Genomic DNA, 17,530 nt, shown 5'->3' with positions numbered 1-17,530 from the left:
GGAGGTGGAGGTTGCAGTGAGCCAAGATCATACCATTGCACTCCAGCCTGGGTGACAGAGCAAGACTCGGTCTCAGAAAAAAAAAAAAAAAAAGAATGATACAATGGACTTTGGGAACTTTGGGGGAAGGGTAGGAGGGAGGTGAGGAATAAAAGACTACAAATTAGATGCAGTGTATACTGCTTGGGTGATGGGTGCACCAAAATCTCACAAATTACCACTAAAGAACTTACTCATATAACCAAATATGACCACTAAAGAGCTTACTCATGTAACAAAATATGACCTGTACCCCAATAACCTATGGAAAAAATAAAGAAAAATGAAATTCAAGTTTGAATACGTCATTGCATTAGTTTGATAGGGCTGCAGTAATAACGTACCACAGAGTGGCTAAAAAAAAAAATCTATTTTCTTTGCAATAGGATGCAACTGGAGAAACTGGTTGTTTTACCAAGGCTTTGACTGGAAGAGTATGCTTCCCTTTAAGGAGTCAAGCTTGACTTGCAGAGCTGATAAAAGCCTCTTGGGAAAACTGGCCTGATACATTGTCTATACAGTCCCCATACAGGGTTCCTAATTTGTGGCGAGTAAAGAATATCACTTTCTAACAGATCCAGGAATCCCATGCTCTTGGGACCTCAAAAGGAGAGGAGTTTACTCAACTTACAGGTATTTGAGGGTAAAAGCCCCTGGCTGGGCTCAGTTTTAGAAAGTCTTATCTGAGATTCCTTGTGGAACAGAGTTTTATCAAAACCAATCTAAAAAGCCTATGTAAAAATAATTATCTTTGCTGCACTTTATGCAAATAATCAGGCCAAATATAAGACTAAAGTCTGTTTTGCAAACAACTCATTCCTATCATGATTTGTTTTTAACAAAAAATGAGGACTGGGGAGAAAGAAATTATATTTCAAAACTTATACATTTGTCATTAAATTCTAGACTTTTTAGACAAGCTGTTTTTAAGTTTTTGCCTACATTTTAGACTAACCCTGTTTATTCCTGTGAACCAACCAGCAATCTCTGGCCATAGCTCATAAGGAACAAAAGTGGATGGGTAATGTAAAAATCTGGATCAATATTCTAGTTCTGAGAAACTATCCCACACATCCTGCCATTTGGGAAAATAAGGCCAAGGGAGTTAACCAAAGCCAAGCCCCATGCACCCAAATCTTAGCAAGCATAAATATAGCCACCATTCATCTGGGCATGTCACAAGACATCCTTTTCTCTCCCTTGTTAGAGGAGGACTCAATTCCACAGTTACACCTTAGTAAACAGCTTATGATAAGGAGTCTATGCAACCCCCTCCCCTGCAGACACATTTTTGTCCCAAACTCAATTCCAAGCTTTGGGTCAAAGCCCTAGGAAAGAAAGCAGGATCTGAAGGATCCAGGTGCAGGCAATAACAGAAGTTAAAAGGCACAGCACAGGTGAGCGTGACTGATTCCTGCCAATTAAGCCAAGCTTCGCAATTCATGGATAAAGGTCATCCTGATATCCATGGCATAAATGAAGGGTCGACGGCTACTGACAGCAGGGGATATAGGGTGTACATGAGTAAGAGCATATATTCCCAGCCCCTAGTCCCCCCTGTTAATGTCAGTAAAAGCCACTTTGATACCCATGGATGGCACCCTGATGTGGTCCCTGAGACTCAGGGATATAAGGATGGAAGAAAGAAAGAGGGATGCCTCACTTTCTCTCCCTCATGTATACTGGGTATTCGCTAGGAAGAGATGGGAATGTGGGATGATGTCTCACTCCCCTCCTTCTATTAACAGAGGAGTAGCCATTCATCTTCAAGCTGTACCCCTTTCAAATGCAACCAGAAACCCTGGGACTCCTTTGGAAAAAAAAAAAAAGCCATTTTCTTTCCTCTTTCCTTCTCTGTCCTCGCTTCACAGATAGGAAATTGTATCTCTGTACTACAGGATACTCCCTTCGGATACATCCTTCAAACTGGGAAAAGTTAATTTCCCAAACCTTAAACTGGTTGGCTTAAGATTGGGCTCAGGGGAAGGGAGCCCAGAAGCTCAACATGCCAGCAAAAGAGTAAAAGGTTTTTTTGTTTTGTTTTGTTTTTTTACCAGTCAGGCTTTTGGCTCCCCTCTCCCTGGGCAAACCAGTAAAAGACCTCAGGATCTTTGAGCTATCCTTACCCACCACCCTTGTTTCATTTTGATACATGTTTTCTAATACACCAGTTTGTCTCTTCTCACTTTCAGGCCACCAAACTCCAAATGGTCATGCAACCAGAGGCCCAGAGGATGGCCCCTTCTATGGGGAACCCTGAGACAGGCCTCTGAGGGAGATCTGACTGCCATTTTCCCAAAACAGCGCCCCCTGTCAGCTGGAAGCAGTTAAGATCATTCTTCGTTCTTACCCTTATTCTTATTCTAATGGCAGCTAGATGTACTTCTTTAGACAGGGGAAAGATAGACGCAGGAGGAAGATAAGGGAACCTGCCCAGGGTCTTGTCTGGGTGTGCCCGCAATGGATGGGGGTGCCCACATGTGCACTGGGAGAGTAGGGTTAGAGCCACCAGGAATTAGAGCCTTGTGCAGGAGGATGAGCCTCGCCTCTTCAGCTCTTGCGTGTGGCAGACTGATATTCAATCTGTGAGGTGAGAGCCAGTTGGCCAGACCCCTTTTTTTCACTGAGAGCTTTCTTTTAATAAATCCCACTCTCCACATCTTTCAATGTGTCCCCATGCCTAAATTTTCCTGGCTGCGTGATAAGAACCTGGATTTTTAACTGAACTAAGAAGCAAAATATCCTGCATCAATTTTAAGAAATGTATATATACTTTTTTTTTTTGCCTTAGATCCAGAGACAGATCGGAAGTACCTACCTTTTTTGTTGATAGCTTTAGTATGATGAAATGGAAATAGGAATTTCCTGACACCGTTTGACTTTTTACACTCTTTTTTCAAAAAGGTTGAAGAATAGATGATACGAATGTGTTGGCTGATTTCTCTGTCTGGCGAACTCAAAAATTCCGGGTAATCATCAATCTGGAAAAAAAATTAATTCACCTCATTGAAGACAAATACAACTGCTTATCTATTTTGGTATAATAAATCTCCCAAAGCCAACGGCAAGTTTTTTTTTTTTCTACATATATATATATTTTTCAAAACGGAGTCTCACCCTGACACCCAGGCTAGAGTGCAGTGGTGCGATCTCAACTCATTGCAACCTCCACCTCCTGGGTTCCAGCGATTCTCCTGCCTCAGCCTCCTGAGTAGCTGGGATTACAGACATGAGCCACCACACCTGGCTAATTTTTGTATTTTTAGTAGATACGGGGTTTCACCATGTTGGCCAGGCTGGTCTCGAACTCCTGACCCTAAGTGATCGCCCACCTCGGCCTTCCAAAGTGCTGGGATTACAGGCATGAGCCACCACAAAGTTTAAACTGAGTTCTTTTTTTTTCCCCCCTTCATTTTATCCACTGGGACATCTTCCTTTTCTTGTTGTTAGGTTTCCCAATTATTTCTCTATTTGTTTTAGTCCTTACCAAAAATGTGCTCAACAACAGAACCCAAGAAACTACTTACACTATAGAATTGCTACATAAACACTAACAGTGTTTTGTTACAGTATTTGTTAAAACACATCCCTCTCCACTTCCATTTTATTTTATTTTATTTTATTTATTTTTTGTTGTTGAGATGGAGTCTCTCTCTGTCGCCCAGCCTGGAGTGCAATGGCACAATCTCCGCTCACTACAACCTCCACCTCCTGGGTTCAAGCAATTCTTGTGCCTCAGTCTCCCAAGTAACTGGAGTTACAGGCACCTGCGATCACGCCCAGCTAATTTTTGTATTTTTGTAGAGATGGGGTTTCACCATGTGGGACAGGCTGGTCTTGAACTCCTGACTTAAGGTGATCCACCTGCCTCGGCCTCCCAAAGTGCTGGGATTATAGGCATGAGCCACCATGCCTGGTCCACTTCCATTTTAAAAATAATTTTTTCATAAAAGTCTCAAAAATGTATAATTAATTGATTTTACACTAAGATTTTTCTGTGCAGGAGACAATGTCCATTTATAGGTAACAGCTCATAGAGATTCTGGGAAGACAAACATCTAGGTTTGAACTACTGGAAATGTCCTTCTCTCCAACGTGCTCTGTTCTCTATTCTGGATAAAAAAGGGAAAAGGTCTCAATAAATAGATAGGACATTTAGATCTTCTCTGCAACAGCCTACTTCACTTTCTATGACAAGCAGCAATAACATTTGATTGAAAAGCTAAGAGTGAGACAGGCATAATGGTGCCCACCTGTGGTCTCAGCTACTCTGGAGGCAGAGGCAGGGGAATCACTGGAGCCCAGGAGTTGAGGCTGTAGTGTGCCATGATCTGTGCAGTGCACTTGTCTGTGACCACTATAACCCACTCTGGGCAACATAGCAAGATCCCATCTCTTTTTTTTATTTTTATTTTGAGATGGAGTCTTGCTCTTGTTGCCCATGCTGGAGTGCAATGACACGATCTCAGCTCACTGCAACCTTCGCCTCCCAGGTACAAGCGATTCTCCTGCCTCAGCCTCCGGAGTATCTGGGATTACAAGCGCCTGCCACCACGCCTGGCTAATTTTTTGTATTTTTCGTAGAGATGGGGTTTCACCATGTTGGCCAGGCTGGTCTCGAACTCCTAACCTCAGGACCTCAGGTGATCCATCCACCTCGGCCTCCCAAAGTGCTGGGATTACAGGCTTGAGCCACCGCACCTGGTCTACTCCCACCTTTTAAAAAAGAGATGGGGTTTCCAGGTGCAGTGGCTTACACCTGTAATCCCAGAGCTTTGGGAGGCCGAGGCCAGTGGATCACCTGAAGTCAGGAGATCGAGACCAGCCTGACCAACATGGTGAAACCGTGTCTCTACTAAAATACAAAAATTAGCCGGGTGTGGTGGTGCATGCCTGTAGTCACAGCTACTCAGCAGGCTGAGGCAGGAGAATCGCTTGAACCCTGGAGGTGGAGGTTGCAGTGAGCTGAGATTGCGCCACTGCGCTCCAGCCTGGGCAACAAAGTGAGACTCCATCTCAAAAAAAAAAAAAAGAGGTGCGGGTCAGGCAGAATTCCTGTATAGGCTTTTTGAGAGTACCTAGAATTTAGATACAAATGTTTCCTGTGATCATGCAGTTTCATTTTTCTTTTCACAAATATAAGAAAGAAATATCAAGTAATACAATTTATAAAATCTAAATCAAAGTAATTGAAGATAGGAAGATGAATTAATAAAAAGCTAACAGTATCTACTCAAATTCAATTTTTAAAAATTATTTTCAAATAGGTAGAGTAATTCAAACCAGTTAATGAATTTGTACCTGAAATCACCACTCAACTTTCTCTGATTTAGGCTAAACAATTTTAATTCCATTAGTCTTATTTATTTTTATGATTTGAACAGTAATTTAATTTTAATTTTTTTTGAGACGGTGTCAAAAAATTAGAAAAAGTGTAAATTTGTGCTCAATATAATGAAATCATTATTCTGATAGATTTTTATTTCAACTTTATGTTTTATAATATCTCAGACTGAAGATAATTTCCAAGATCCTTAGGTAACTTAAAGCCTTGGGCAGATATTAAATTGACTTAATAGATAATCATCAGACACCAAGATAATTCCTAAGTAAGAGAGAATACTGAAACATTGGCTACTTGAGCATTATTTTAAGTGTATATACATATAGTTTTGTTTTTTCTTCTTCTCATGTCAGATGGGTAATGTGCCTACATCATAACTAGCTTTAAGGGTGGTACATCTCACACATGAGTGTGAAAACTCAACACCATGCTTATGAACTTCAAATGGATAAAAAATACATAAACTTGCCTGGGCACGGTGGTTCACACCTGCAATTCCAGCACTTTGGGTGGCCGAGCTGGGCAGATCACAAGGTCAGGAGTTTGAGACCAGCATGGCCAACATGGTGAAACCCCATCTCCACTAAAGATACAAAAAATTAGCCAGGTGTGGTGATGTGCACCTGTAATCCCAGCTACTTGGGAGGCTGAGGCAGGAGAACCGCTTGAACCAGGGAGGTGGAGGTTGCAGTGAGCCAAGATCGTGCCATTACACTTCAGCCTGGGCCTGTTGCCCAGGAGCAAGACTCCATCTCAAAAAAAAAAAAAAACAAAAAAAAAAAAAAAAAAAAAAAAACCATACATTTAAGCTTATTTTTATATTTTACAGAGAGGTTATATATTTTGGTCATGTTAATGAATGTGCTCATTTACAAAGTTTCCATGCTGTGAAAGAGGTTCTTGTTAGAAACAAATGCTTGTTCCTCAGTGCTGAAAAGAACTAGTGCTCAGATAAAGAATTTTCTCAGCAAGGCAATTTTTACTTCCATAGAAGGGTGCAACCCGTGGATGGAGCAATGGCAAGAGCACACCTGAACAAGGGAGGGGAAGGGGTTCTTATTCCTGATGCAGGTAGCCCCTACTGCTGTGTCATTCCCCTGTTGGCTAGGGTTGGACCGCACAGTCTAAGCTAATTCCAATTGGCTAATTTAAAGAGAGCAGGAGTACAAGTCAGAGTGGTGGGGTGAGTAGTTTGGCAGGAAGGATGGTTACAGAACAGGTAAGTCAGGACGGAGCAGGTGACCAGGGGTGACTCAGGTCAAAGCAGGTGACCAGGGGAACAGATGTGAACTACTGATTAGAACTAGTAGGAAAGTTGTTTACTGAAACTAGAGGCAAGGGGGTGAAGAGAACCAAGAAGTTAAACTTTAAAATGGAGAACAGAGAATAAGAGAGCTGAACATACTGACATACTGATTCTTTGAAGAGAAGCTTGGAGTTCACTATATCTAACACTCTTTTCAAGCATGTTGCTTTCCATGTCTATTATTTAATGTTTTATTGTCACTTTGACTCACTAGGTGAGTCAGGCATTGTTTCTCAGGCACCCATGATTCTCTCTTAACCAAAAGTCAAAATCTCCTTTAATAAACACTTGATTTTTGCCTTCCCCAAATAAGATTCTAATTATAAGAAAGAAATATATTAAAATCTCAGGATATATTTTATACCTAAAACATCTTCGAGATTTATCAGCAGCCTCCTAAAAAAAAAAACACACACACAAAAATGTGGTCTTTCAACTTATGAAAAGAGGAGGCTGGAAATAATTTGGTCTATTTACTACTGTTTCACGGGAAGAATTGTCAAGTCCGAAGAGATGTTCAGTGTTCCTTAGCTTAAATTTGTATAGGTAAGTTCTTAAGTAAGTTGTATAACATAAATATTTCAGAAATTGTTTTATGGGAGATTTGTCAATGCTTTTATTGCCTATGTATCAGTCTTGGGGGTGCTTTGCCTTATTATATTAGACAACTGAAATATGTGTTAGCAATCATAATTTTTCCTTTTTTTTTTCTTTTTTTGAGACAGGGTTGAGCTCTGTAGCCAAGGCTGGAGTGCAGTCGTACAATCTCAGGTCACTGCAACCTCTGCCTCCCAGGCTTAAGTGATCCTCCCACCTCAGCTTCCTGAGTAGCTGAGACTACAGGCACATGCCACCAGGCTAGGCTAATTATTTTTATTTTTTTTGTAGAGATGAGATCTCGGGCCAGGTGAGGTGGCTCACGCCTGTAATCCCAACAGTTTCGGAGGCCAAGGCAGGTGGATCATTTGAGATCAGGAGTTCGAGGCCACCCTGGCCAACATAGTGAGACCCCCCCCAATCTCTACTAAAAATGCAAACATTAGCCAGGCTTAGTGGCATGTGCCTGTAATCCCAGCTACTCAGGAGGCTGAGGCAGAAGAATCGCTTGAACCTGGAGACAGAGGCTGCAGTGAGCCAAGATTGCTCCACTGCTCTCCAGCCTGGGTGACAGAGGGAGACTCCATCTCAAAAAAAAAAAAAAAAGAAAAAGAAATAAAGAAAACAAAGCCACTTCTACATACCCTACAAAGCCTCCATCACTGTAAGGTGATATGTGATTACATTGATGGTTGTCACACAAACAAGGGGACATATTTGTGTATGTAAAAGGAGGGATGATGACAGGTGTGATAAAAAGAAACTATGAATAGTGCTAGTACCAAAAGATTACATACCAAAAGTACTATGATTTCTCATTTCCCCCTTTCTCTCTTATTGATTCACTTAGAAATCATAATCTCGGCTGGGCGCAGTGGCTCATACCTGTAATCCCAACACTTTGGGAGGCCGAGGTGGGCGGATCACGAGGTCAGGAGTTCGAGACCAGCCTGGCCAACATGGTGAAACTCCGTCTATACTAAAAATACAAAAATTAGCCAGGTGTGGTGGCATGCGCCTGTAATCCCAGCTACTCAGGAGACTGAGGCAGGAGAATTGCTGGAACCCAGGAGGTGGAGATTGCAATGAGCTGAGATCATGCCACTGCAATCCAGCCTGGGCAACACAGTAAGACTCTGTCTCAAAAGTAATAATAATAATAATAATCATCTTGGCCAGGCATGATGGCTCAAGCCTGTGATTGCAGCACTTTGGGAGGCTGAGGCAGGTGCATCACCTGAGGTCAGGAGTTCGAGACCAGCCTGGCCAACGTGTTGAAACTCTCTCTCTACTAAAAATACAAAAATTAGCCTGGCATGGTGGTGCACACCTGTAATCCCAGCTACTCGGGAGGCTGAGGCAGGAGAATCACTTGAACCCAGGAGGGAGAGGTTGCAGTGAGCCAAGATCACGCCACTGCACTCCAGCCTGGGCGACACAGTGAGACTCCATCTCCAAAAAAAAATAATAATAATCTCAGTTGCAAAACTTATGGTCACAAAATCATAGACAGAACAAAACTCTAACAGAAACATTTAATTCAACTTGGACTTAAGTAAAGAGGGCAAAGTGTTAGAGAAAGGAAGGTGGTTTCTTCTTCTTTTTCTTATTTGCTTATAATGGAGTTCAGGACATACTACTCCAAAATAGGGCGCTTCACCAGATTATTTTAAGCTGAAGGAACTTGAGGAATGACATGTACAGGAAGCACTTTTTGACCTTTCTCTGAAGCAGGTCATAAAATCTAGGAATAATTTTCTAACCTTCTTTTGATGCAGGTCATAAAACCCTCATGCGAAAGATGCCCTCCCTATATCCAGAGGAAAGGATAAAGTATGTGAACAGTTAGGCCTGTTTAGGCCTAACTTTCTCCAATTTGTTACACTGAGCTCATACTTTTTCTTTGTCCTATTATATTTCTCCATGACTTTCCTCTCTTCATCAAACCAAGCATAAAAACATTCAGGTTTAACCACTTCTTCAGATCTTCCTTTCCTTACAAAGGCTCCCATGTCACATAAAAAATAAATGTGTATGTTTTTCTCTTGTTAATCTATCTTTTGTTACCAGGGCCCCAAGCCAACGAACCTAAGATGGGTAGAAGGAAAAGATGTATTTCCTCCTTTATACTTTTAAAAATTAAAAAAAAATTCAAAAATAAAAATCTCTGTTTAAAAAATGTCTCTTTCTAAAGATCACAGCGTGTTTGTGAAGCCAGAGAGGACCACTCAGGAGCTAAGCAAGCCTAATTTACACATCTATGCGGGGGTAAAGAGTTTTCTAAAAGCTTTTCCACTGTGAGCACTGAACAGGGCAGGAAAGCTTAATCCAAAGAACATGCTCTCAGTGCCTGTATAAAGAAAAGAAGCTCTTTTTTTTTTTTTTTTTTTTTTTAAAGACGGAGTCTTGCTCTGTCACCCAGGCTGGAGTAGAGTGGCATGATCTTGGCTCACTGCAACCTCCTCTTCCTGGGTTCAAGCAATTCTCCCTGCCTCAGCCTCCTGAGTAGCTGGGATTACAGGCACCCATCAACATGTCTGGCTAATTTTTGTAGTTTTAGTAAAGACGGGGTTTCACCATGTTGGCCAGGCTGGTCTTGAACTCCTGACCTTAAGTGATCCGCCCGCCTTGGCCTCCCAAAGTGCTGGGATTACAGGAGTGAGCCACTGCGCCCAGCGAGAAGAAGTTCTTAAAAGGGACAAAGCTGAATTCAATCCCTTGTTAGCAATTTAGTTTAAACATGGTATTATTTGAAAGAAATATTTTTTTGCTTTACATCAGAGACATTTTTACAAAATTCAAAAACTGGCTGGGTGCGGTGGCTCACACCTGTAATCCCAGCACTTTGGGAGGCTGAGGCCAGCGATTGCATGAGGCCAGGAGTTCAAGACCAGCCTGGCCAACATGGCGAAACCCCGTCTCTACTAAAAATACAAAAATTAGCTGGGCGTGGTGGCAGGTGCCTGTAATCCCAGCTACTCGGGAGGCTGAGGCAGGAGAATCGCTTGAACCCGGGAGGCGGAGGTTGCAGTGAGCCAAGATCATGCCATTGCACCCTAGCCTGGGCGACAGAGCAAGACTCCATCTCAAAAAATAAAAAAGAAAATTCAAAAGCCAGAGCTTCCATTTAACCCCAAAATGTGAAAACATATAGATAATAGGTAGGTAGGTAGATAGATGATAGATAGATGATAGATAGATAGATGATAGATAGATAGACAGGATATTGTAATGATCCTATAAAATAATTTTAAAATTTTCTAACTGTCCTAAAATAAGCTCAAAGTACAGTGAGTAAAATTCTATTTTGCATGGCTATTTAGCTTATTTAGGTTGAAAATAAGTTAAGATTTTTCATGTTTCATATAACATTGAATTTGTTTTTAGGACTGTTTATGAAAGTTGAAAGAAGTGCTTTTATCCAGACCCTTTTTAGCACAGGCAATAATATCTAAGTAATATATACCTGAAAATAATTTTAAAAGTCTAAATCAGGAAACACAGTTTTTTTTTCCTAAGAATTGCCAACAAAAAACCTTTGGTATAACAATATATCACACCATTTATATACATTTGATAAATCAACTCTTTTAAGTGTAATTGCATAAAATTATTATTGGGACAGATGTGGTGTCATGCCTGTAATCCCAGAACTTTGGGAGGCCAAGATGGGCGGATCACTTGAAGTCGGGAGTTTGAGACCAGCCTGGCCAATGTGGTGAAACTGGTCTCTACTAAAAATACAAAAATGAGCCAGGTGTGGTGGCGTGCACCTGTAATCCCATCTACTCAGGAGGCTGAGGCAGGAGAATCGCTTGAACCTGGGAGGCAGAGACTGCAGTGAACTGAGATTGAGCCACTGCACTCCAGCCTGGAGACAAAGTGAGACTCCATCTCAGAAAAATAAAATAAAAAAACAATTATTATTGAAACAGCACTGTATTTGTATGCCCCACCAATATAAATGGTAATGTTAGAGGTAATGGAACCAGAGCAACTCCATCTTGAATAAGGGCTGCGTAAAATGAGGCTGAGACTTGCTGGGCCACATTCCCAGGAGGTTAAGGCATCCTATAATAAGTCACAGGATGAGACAGGAGCTCAGCACAAGATACAGGTCATAAAGACCTTGCTGATAAAACAGCTTGCAGTAAAGAAGTCAGCTAAAACCCACCAAAACCAAGATGGTGATGAGAGTGACCTCTGGTTGTCCTCACTGCTACATTCCCACCAGTGCCACGACAGTTTACAAATGCCATGCCAACCTCAGAAAGTTACCCTATATAGTCTTAAAAGGGGAGGAATGGAAAATCCACCTTTTGTTTAGCATATAATCAAGAAATAACCATAAAAATGGGCAACCAGCAGCCTTTGGGGTTGCTCTGCCTATGGAGTAGCCATTCTCTTCTTCCTTTACTTTTTTTTTTTTTTTTTGAGATGGAGTTTCGCTCTTGTTGCCCAGGCTGGAGTGCAATGGCACAATCTCGGCTCACCGCAACCTCCTCCTCCTGGGTTCAAGCAATTCTCCTGCCTCAGCCTCCCGAGTATCTGGGATTACAGGCATGCGCCACCACGCCCAGCTAATTTTGTATTTTTAATAGAGACGGGGTTTCTCCATGTTGGTCAGGCTGGTCTCAAACTCTTGACCTCAGGTCATCTGCCCACCTCGGCGTCCCAAGTGCTGGGATTACAGGCATGAGCCACCTTGCCTGGCCTACTCCTTTACTTTCTTAATAAATTTGCTTTCACTTTATGGACTCGCCTCGAATTCTTTCTTACACAACATCCAAGAACCCTTTTTGGGGTCTGGATCGGGACCCCTTTCCAGTAACAGCAACTAGCTGTCTTTTCTCCTTAGAAACTGGGGCTGGGGAAGTTGGAGTTAGTTGCAAATGGTCTCCTAAGTTCTCACTCCCTGTCATAAATTATAGCATTTTGTAATATTTGGCCTAAGACTTGCTTTGGAAGGAGCTGTTACCGGAAAGTGGTCTCGATACAGAACCCAAGAGAGGGTTCATGGATCAGGCACAAGAAAGAATTCAGGGTGAGTCCACACTGCAAAGTGAAAGCAACTTTATTAACAAAGTAAACGAGGCCGGGCGCGGTGGCTCACACCTGTAATCCTAGCACTTTGGGAGGGTGAAGGGGGTGGATCACCTGAGGTCAGGAGTTCAAGACCAGCCTGGCCAATATGGTGAAACCCCATCTCTACTAAAAACATAAAAACTAGCAAGGCGTGGTTTTGGGTGCCTGTAATCTCAGCTATTCAGGAGGCTGAGGCAGGAGAATCAGTTCAACCTGGGGGGCAGAGGTTGCAGTGAGCCAAGATCGTGCCATTGCACTCCAGCCTGGGTGACAGAACAAGACTCCATCTCAAAAAAGAAAAAGAAAGTAAAGCAATAAGAATGGCTACTCCACAGGCTACTCCATAAAAAAATAGCCAATTTATTTCTTGATTATATGCTAAACAGAGGGTGGATTATTCATGAGTTTTCTGGGAAAGGGGTGGGAAATTCCTGGAACTGAGGGTTTCTCCCCTTTTTAGACTATATAGGGTAACTTCCTGAGGTTGCCATGGCATTCGTAAACTGTCATGTCACTGGTGGAGTGTAGCAGTGAGGACAACCAGAGGTCACCTCATCACCATCTTGGTTTTGGTGGGTTTAGGCTGACTTCTTTATTGCAACCTGTTTTATCAGCAAGGTCTTTATGGTAAGACCTGTGTCTTGTGCTAACCTCCTGTCTCATCCTGTGACTTAGAATGCCTTAACCTCCTGGGAATGTGGCCCAGTAGGTCGCAGCCTCATTTTACGCAGCTCCTATTCAAGGTGGAATTGTTCTAGTTTAAAAACCTCTGACAGTGCTGAATGTATAACCCTCAAGTGGTTTGGAACCAAGTGATGCACCAGCTACTATTCTTGAAATAAAATCTGGGCACTGAGAAAACTCTAAAACAACCATGTTACCTGCTGAAGGAAAACAAACATGCTAGCTCCCTAGCCAGGTGCACCTTCTCTCAATCTGTGAGGCTAAAAGGATAGGTAAGTGTGCAGGAAAGGGTTAACTCAGCAGGGTTGGGTTGTTTAAACACTGTACATTCCAAAGAAAGGCTTGAATCAGGACTGGCCTTTGACCCACGAGGGGGAGATCATCTCGAAGCCTTGGAATATTCTGCTCCATAAAAGTGTTTTGGGGCACACTCTAGGGGCCCCTTTGCGAGGAGGAGGAAGAGGGGAAATGGTTGCCAGAGGAGAGTTTCTTGAATTGTATTCTTTGGAACCAGCACCTACTATGTTCTCAATGCCGTGCCACCTATAGATGATCATGGGAATAGCCAGAGTAGTCACGTACAAATCTTTTTGCGGAAAAAGGTGCTTGAATGTGTGCCTAAATGTTCGAGTTTAGCACGAGGCCACCATTGGAACACTGATAACAGATCATGATGCGGTCGTCCTTTTGGATCTTTTTAATAATGTGTGACCCTTCACCTTTAATCCCCTGACCTGCATTACCTTGGTAGCCATTTCATTTTTTAATTTCATTTTTTACTTTTGGTGTACAAGCTGTAACATTTCATCTATCAAAGTGTAACATGATGATTTCCTCAAATAGATAACTCCTTTGAGCAATAAATTTGCAAAATGCTGTTTTCATTTGCTGTATTAAAATTCATTTCCGTTTTTTTTTTTTTTTTTTTTTTTTTTTAAAAGAGTGTTGGGCCAGGCACGGTGGCTCACGCCTGTAATCCCAGAACTTTGGGAGGCCGATGTGGGCAGATCACTTGAACCCAGGAGTTCCAGACCGGCCTGGGCAACATGGGGAAACTCTGTGTCTACTAAAAATACAAAAATTAGGCGGGTGTGATGGCATGTGCCTGTAGTCCCAGTTACTTGTGGGAGGTCGAGGTTGCAGTGAGCCGAGACTGAGCTACTGCACTCCAGCCTGGGCAATGAGAGTGAGACCCTGCCTCAAAAAACAAAACAAACAAAAATTTCTTAAATTAAAAAAAAAAAGTGTTTTTGCATGTCTGAAACCTTGGACCATGCTGTACCAGTTGGACCAGATAGGTTTATCCTGACAATGTGATTTATTGTAAACACCTGTTTTTGCTCAAGGGTAGGGAGCAGTGAAGAGGCATTGGGGGTGCTGGCGTCTGAGTAACTGAAGTCACTCAGTCACTCATGCAGGCCTTGCATGCCTATGGGACTAATGGAACACCAAGGCTAAGGTGAGCTTCCCTGGTTGGCAACACTTTGTACATGTTGTCGCATGTTGCTGGGAGAAGTAAGCAGGTCTATGCTGCTCCACTGAAAAAGGACACTGGCAGTTTGTACCTAGTTTCTCTTAGATTTCGTCCCATGCACCTTTTCCCTTTACTAACTTTAATCTGTATCTTTTTGCTGTAATAAATGTAGCTGTGAATATAAAAGCGTTTCTGAATCCTGTGAGTCCTTTCAGTGAATCATCAAGCCGTATGGCAGACTTGGGAGCCCCCTACACAGTGAGATAACCATACCCAGGCATGAGCCATTGGCTGCCTAGACCACTCTCACTCCGCCTCCTTTGGGCACTGCATGGCTTTGTCCTACCCCAGGCCTAGAAGTCAGAGAGAAGTCAGCCCACTGCCCCATCCTTCCTCTTTAAAGGATTCATAAAAATTCTATCCTTGTGGCCAGATCCTCTCCAGCATGAAGATGGGGAAAGGAAAATAAATGAAATATTGAAAGAATGTCACATAGAATATAAGAACTAACATTCATTGAACACTCATTACATGATCTTTTATGTGCTTTATAGGTGTTATATCATTTAATCCACAGACAACTTCATTAGCTGTTAAAACTATTCCATTTTTTTTTTTTTAGATGGAATTTCACTCTTGTTGTCCCAGCTGGAGTGCAGTGGCGCGATCTCGGCTCACTGCAACCTCCACCTTCCGGTTTCAAGTGATTCTCCTGCTTCAGCCTCCCGAGTAACTGGGACTACAGGTGCCCGCCAGCAAGCTCGGCTAATTTTTTTGTATTTTTAGTAGAGATGGGGTTTCACTATGTTGGCCAGGCTGCTCTCGAACTCCTGACCTCGTGATCTGCCCTCCTCAGTCTCCCAAAGTACTGGGATTACAGGCATGAGCCACCACGCCTGGCCGCTATTCCCATTTTATAAGGGAATACAAGGAACCTAAGGCTCAGAGAACTAAGTTACTTGCCCAAATTGCCACTGCTAATGAGTGGCAGACCAGAGATTCAAAATGAAGCCTATGCTCTCAACTTACACAAACTGACACACAAAATACAAAACAGCAGGGCATGGTGGCTCATGCCTGTAATATCAGCACTTTGGGAGGCTCAGGTATGTATAATATAATATATTCTATTATATAATATAATATATAGTTTATGTATTATATAATATATATGGTTTATGTATTATATAATATATATGGTTTATGTATTATATAATATATAGTTTATGTATTATATAATATATAGTTTATGTATTATAGAATATAATATATAGTTTATGTATTATAGAATATAATATATAGTTTATGTATTATAGAATATAATATATAGTTTATATATTATAGATAATATATAGTTTATGTATTATAGATAATATATAGTTTATGTATTATAGATAATATATAGTTTATGTATTATAGATAATATAGTTTATGTATTATAGATAATATATAGTTTATGTATTATAGATAATATATAGTTTATGTATTATAGATAATATATAGTTTATGTATTATAGATAATATATAGTTTATGTATTATAGATAATATATAGTTTATGTATTATAGATAATATATAGTTTATGTATTATAGATAATATATAGTTTATGTATTATATATTATATATAGTTTATGTATTATATATTATATATAGTTTATGTATTATATAGTTTATATATTATATATAATATACAGTTTATATAATATATAGTTTATATATTATATACAATATATAGTTTATATAATATATAGTTTATATATTATATATAATATATAGCTTGTATAATATATAGTTTATATATTATATATAATATATAGCTTGTATAAGATATAGTTTATATATTATATATAATATATAGTTTATATATTATATATAATATATAGTTTATATATTTTATATAATATACAGTTTATATATTATATTATATTATATATAGTTTAGTTTATATATACAAATATAAAGAAACTAAAATACTATGGGTCTAAAAATAAAATTGCTTCTATTGTGAGATAGGACAACGTTACAACAAAGTAGATTTTTGTATTCTCACTATGAGAAATGTTTAAGGAGAGATACTCTTTTTTTTTTTGAGACAGAGTCTTGCTCTGTCCCCCAGGCTAGAGTGCAGTGGCATGATCTTGGCTCACTGCAACCTATTCCTCCTGGGTTCAAGCGATTCTCCTGCCTCAGCCTCCCGAGTAGCTGAAATTACAGGCACCCACCACCACACCCAGCTAATTTTTGTATTTAGTAGAGATGGGATTTCACCATGTTGGCCAGGCTGGCCTTGAACTCTTGACCCCAAGCGATCCACCTGCCGCAGCCTCCCAAAGTGCTGGGATTACAGGTGTGAGCCACCGTGCCAGGCACTCTTTTTTTTTTTTTTTTTGAAATGGAGTCTTGCTCTGTCACCCAGGCTGGAGTGCAGTGGCACAATCTCAGCTCACTGCAACCTCCACCTCCCGGGTTCAAGTGATTCTCCTGCCTCAGCCTCCGGAGTAGCTGGGATTACAGGTGCATGCCACCACGCCCAGCTAATTTTTGTATTTTTAGTAGAGACGGGATTTCACCAAGTTGGCCAGGCTGGTCTCAAACTCCTGACCTCAGTTGATCCACCCGCCTCAGCCTCCCAAAGTGCTGGGATTAGAGGTGTGAGCCGCCTCGCCTGGCCTTGTTTTTTTGAGACCAGGTCTTGCTCTTTTGTTCAGGCTGGGGTGCATGCAGTAGCACAATCATGGCAACTGCAGCCTCAACCTGCTTGGCTCAAGTAATACTCCCACCTCAGCATCCCAAAGTGCTGCAATTATAGGCGTGAGCCACCATGCCCAGCCTAAGGAGAGATACTGTACTACACAAACATGATTACTGTAACAAATGTCACAAAACCCTCAAAAATTCCAAATTTCCTAATTACTGCATTGACTCATTCTGCTTGTGTGGTGGCAAATTTCTTCATTTCTCATGCATTCTCATGAATCGTCCACCTATGGGGTTTCTTATC

At 41.2% G+C, this 17,530-nt stretch overlaps 1 protein-coding gene and 1 non-coding gene across 3 annotated transcripts in view; both read right to left on the bottom strand.

Moving 5' to 3' along the window:
- C10H12orf56 (chromosome 10 C12orf56 homolog) overlaps nucleotides 1-17,530 on the bottom strand; it is a 118,996-nt gene that overhangs the window by 79,146 nt on the left and 22,320 nt on the right. For both annotated transcript variants that reach the window (XM_003824806.7, XM_008978444.5), the window contains exon 2: nucleotides 2,858-3,020. In XM_003824806.7, the coding sequence (XP_003824854.2) occupies nucleotides 2,858-3,020 (163 nt within the window). The remainder of the gene's footprint in view (nucleotides 1-2,857; nucleotides 3,021-17,530) is intronic.
- LOC112436825 (small nucleolar RNA U13) lies at nucleotides 5,731-5,833 on the bottom strand. Its single transcript, XR_003025512.2, has one exon. It is a non-coding gene; the product is annotated as a small nucleolar RNA U13 (small nucleolar RNA).

The sequence above is a fragment of the Pan paniscus genome, chromosome 10, assembly GCF_029289425.2.
Source record: "Pan paniscus chromosome 10, NHGRI_mPanPan1-v2.0_pri, whole genome shotgun sequence".
Taxonomy (NCBI): domain Eukaryota; kingdom Metazoa; phylum Chordata; class Mammalia; order Primates; family Hominidae; genus Pan; species Pan paniscus.
Note: the sequence above shows the minus strand (reverse complement) of the source record. Positions and strands in the feature narration are given on the sequence as shown.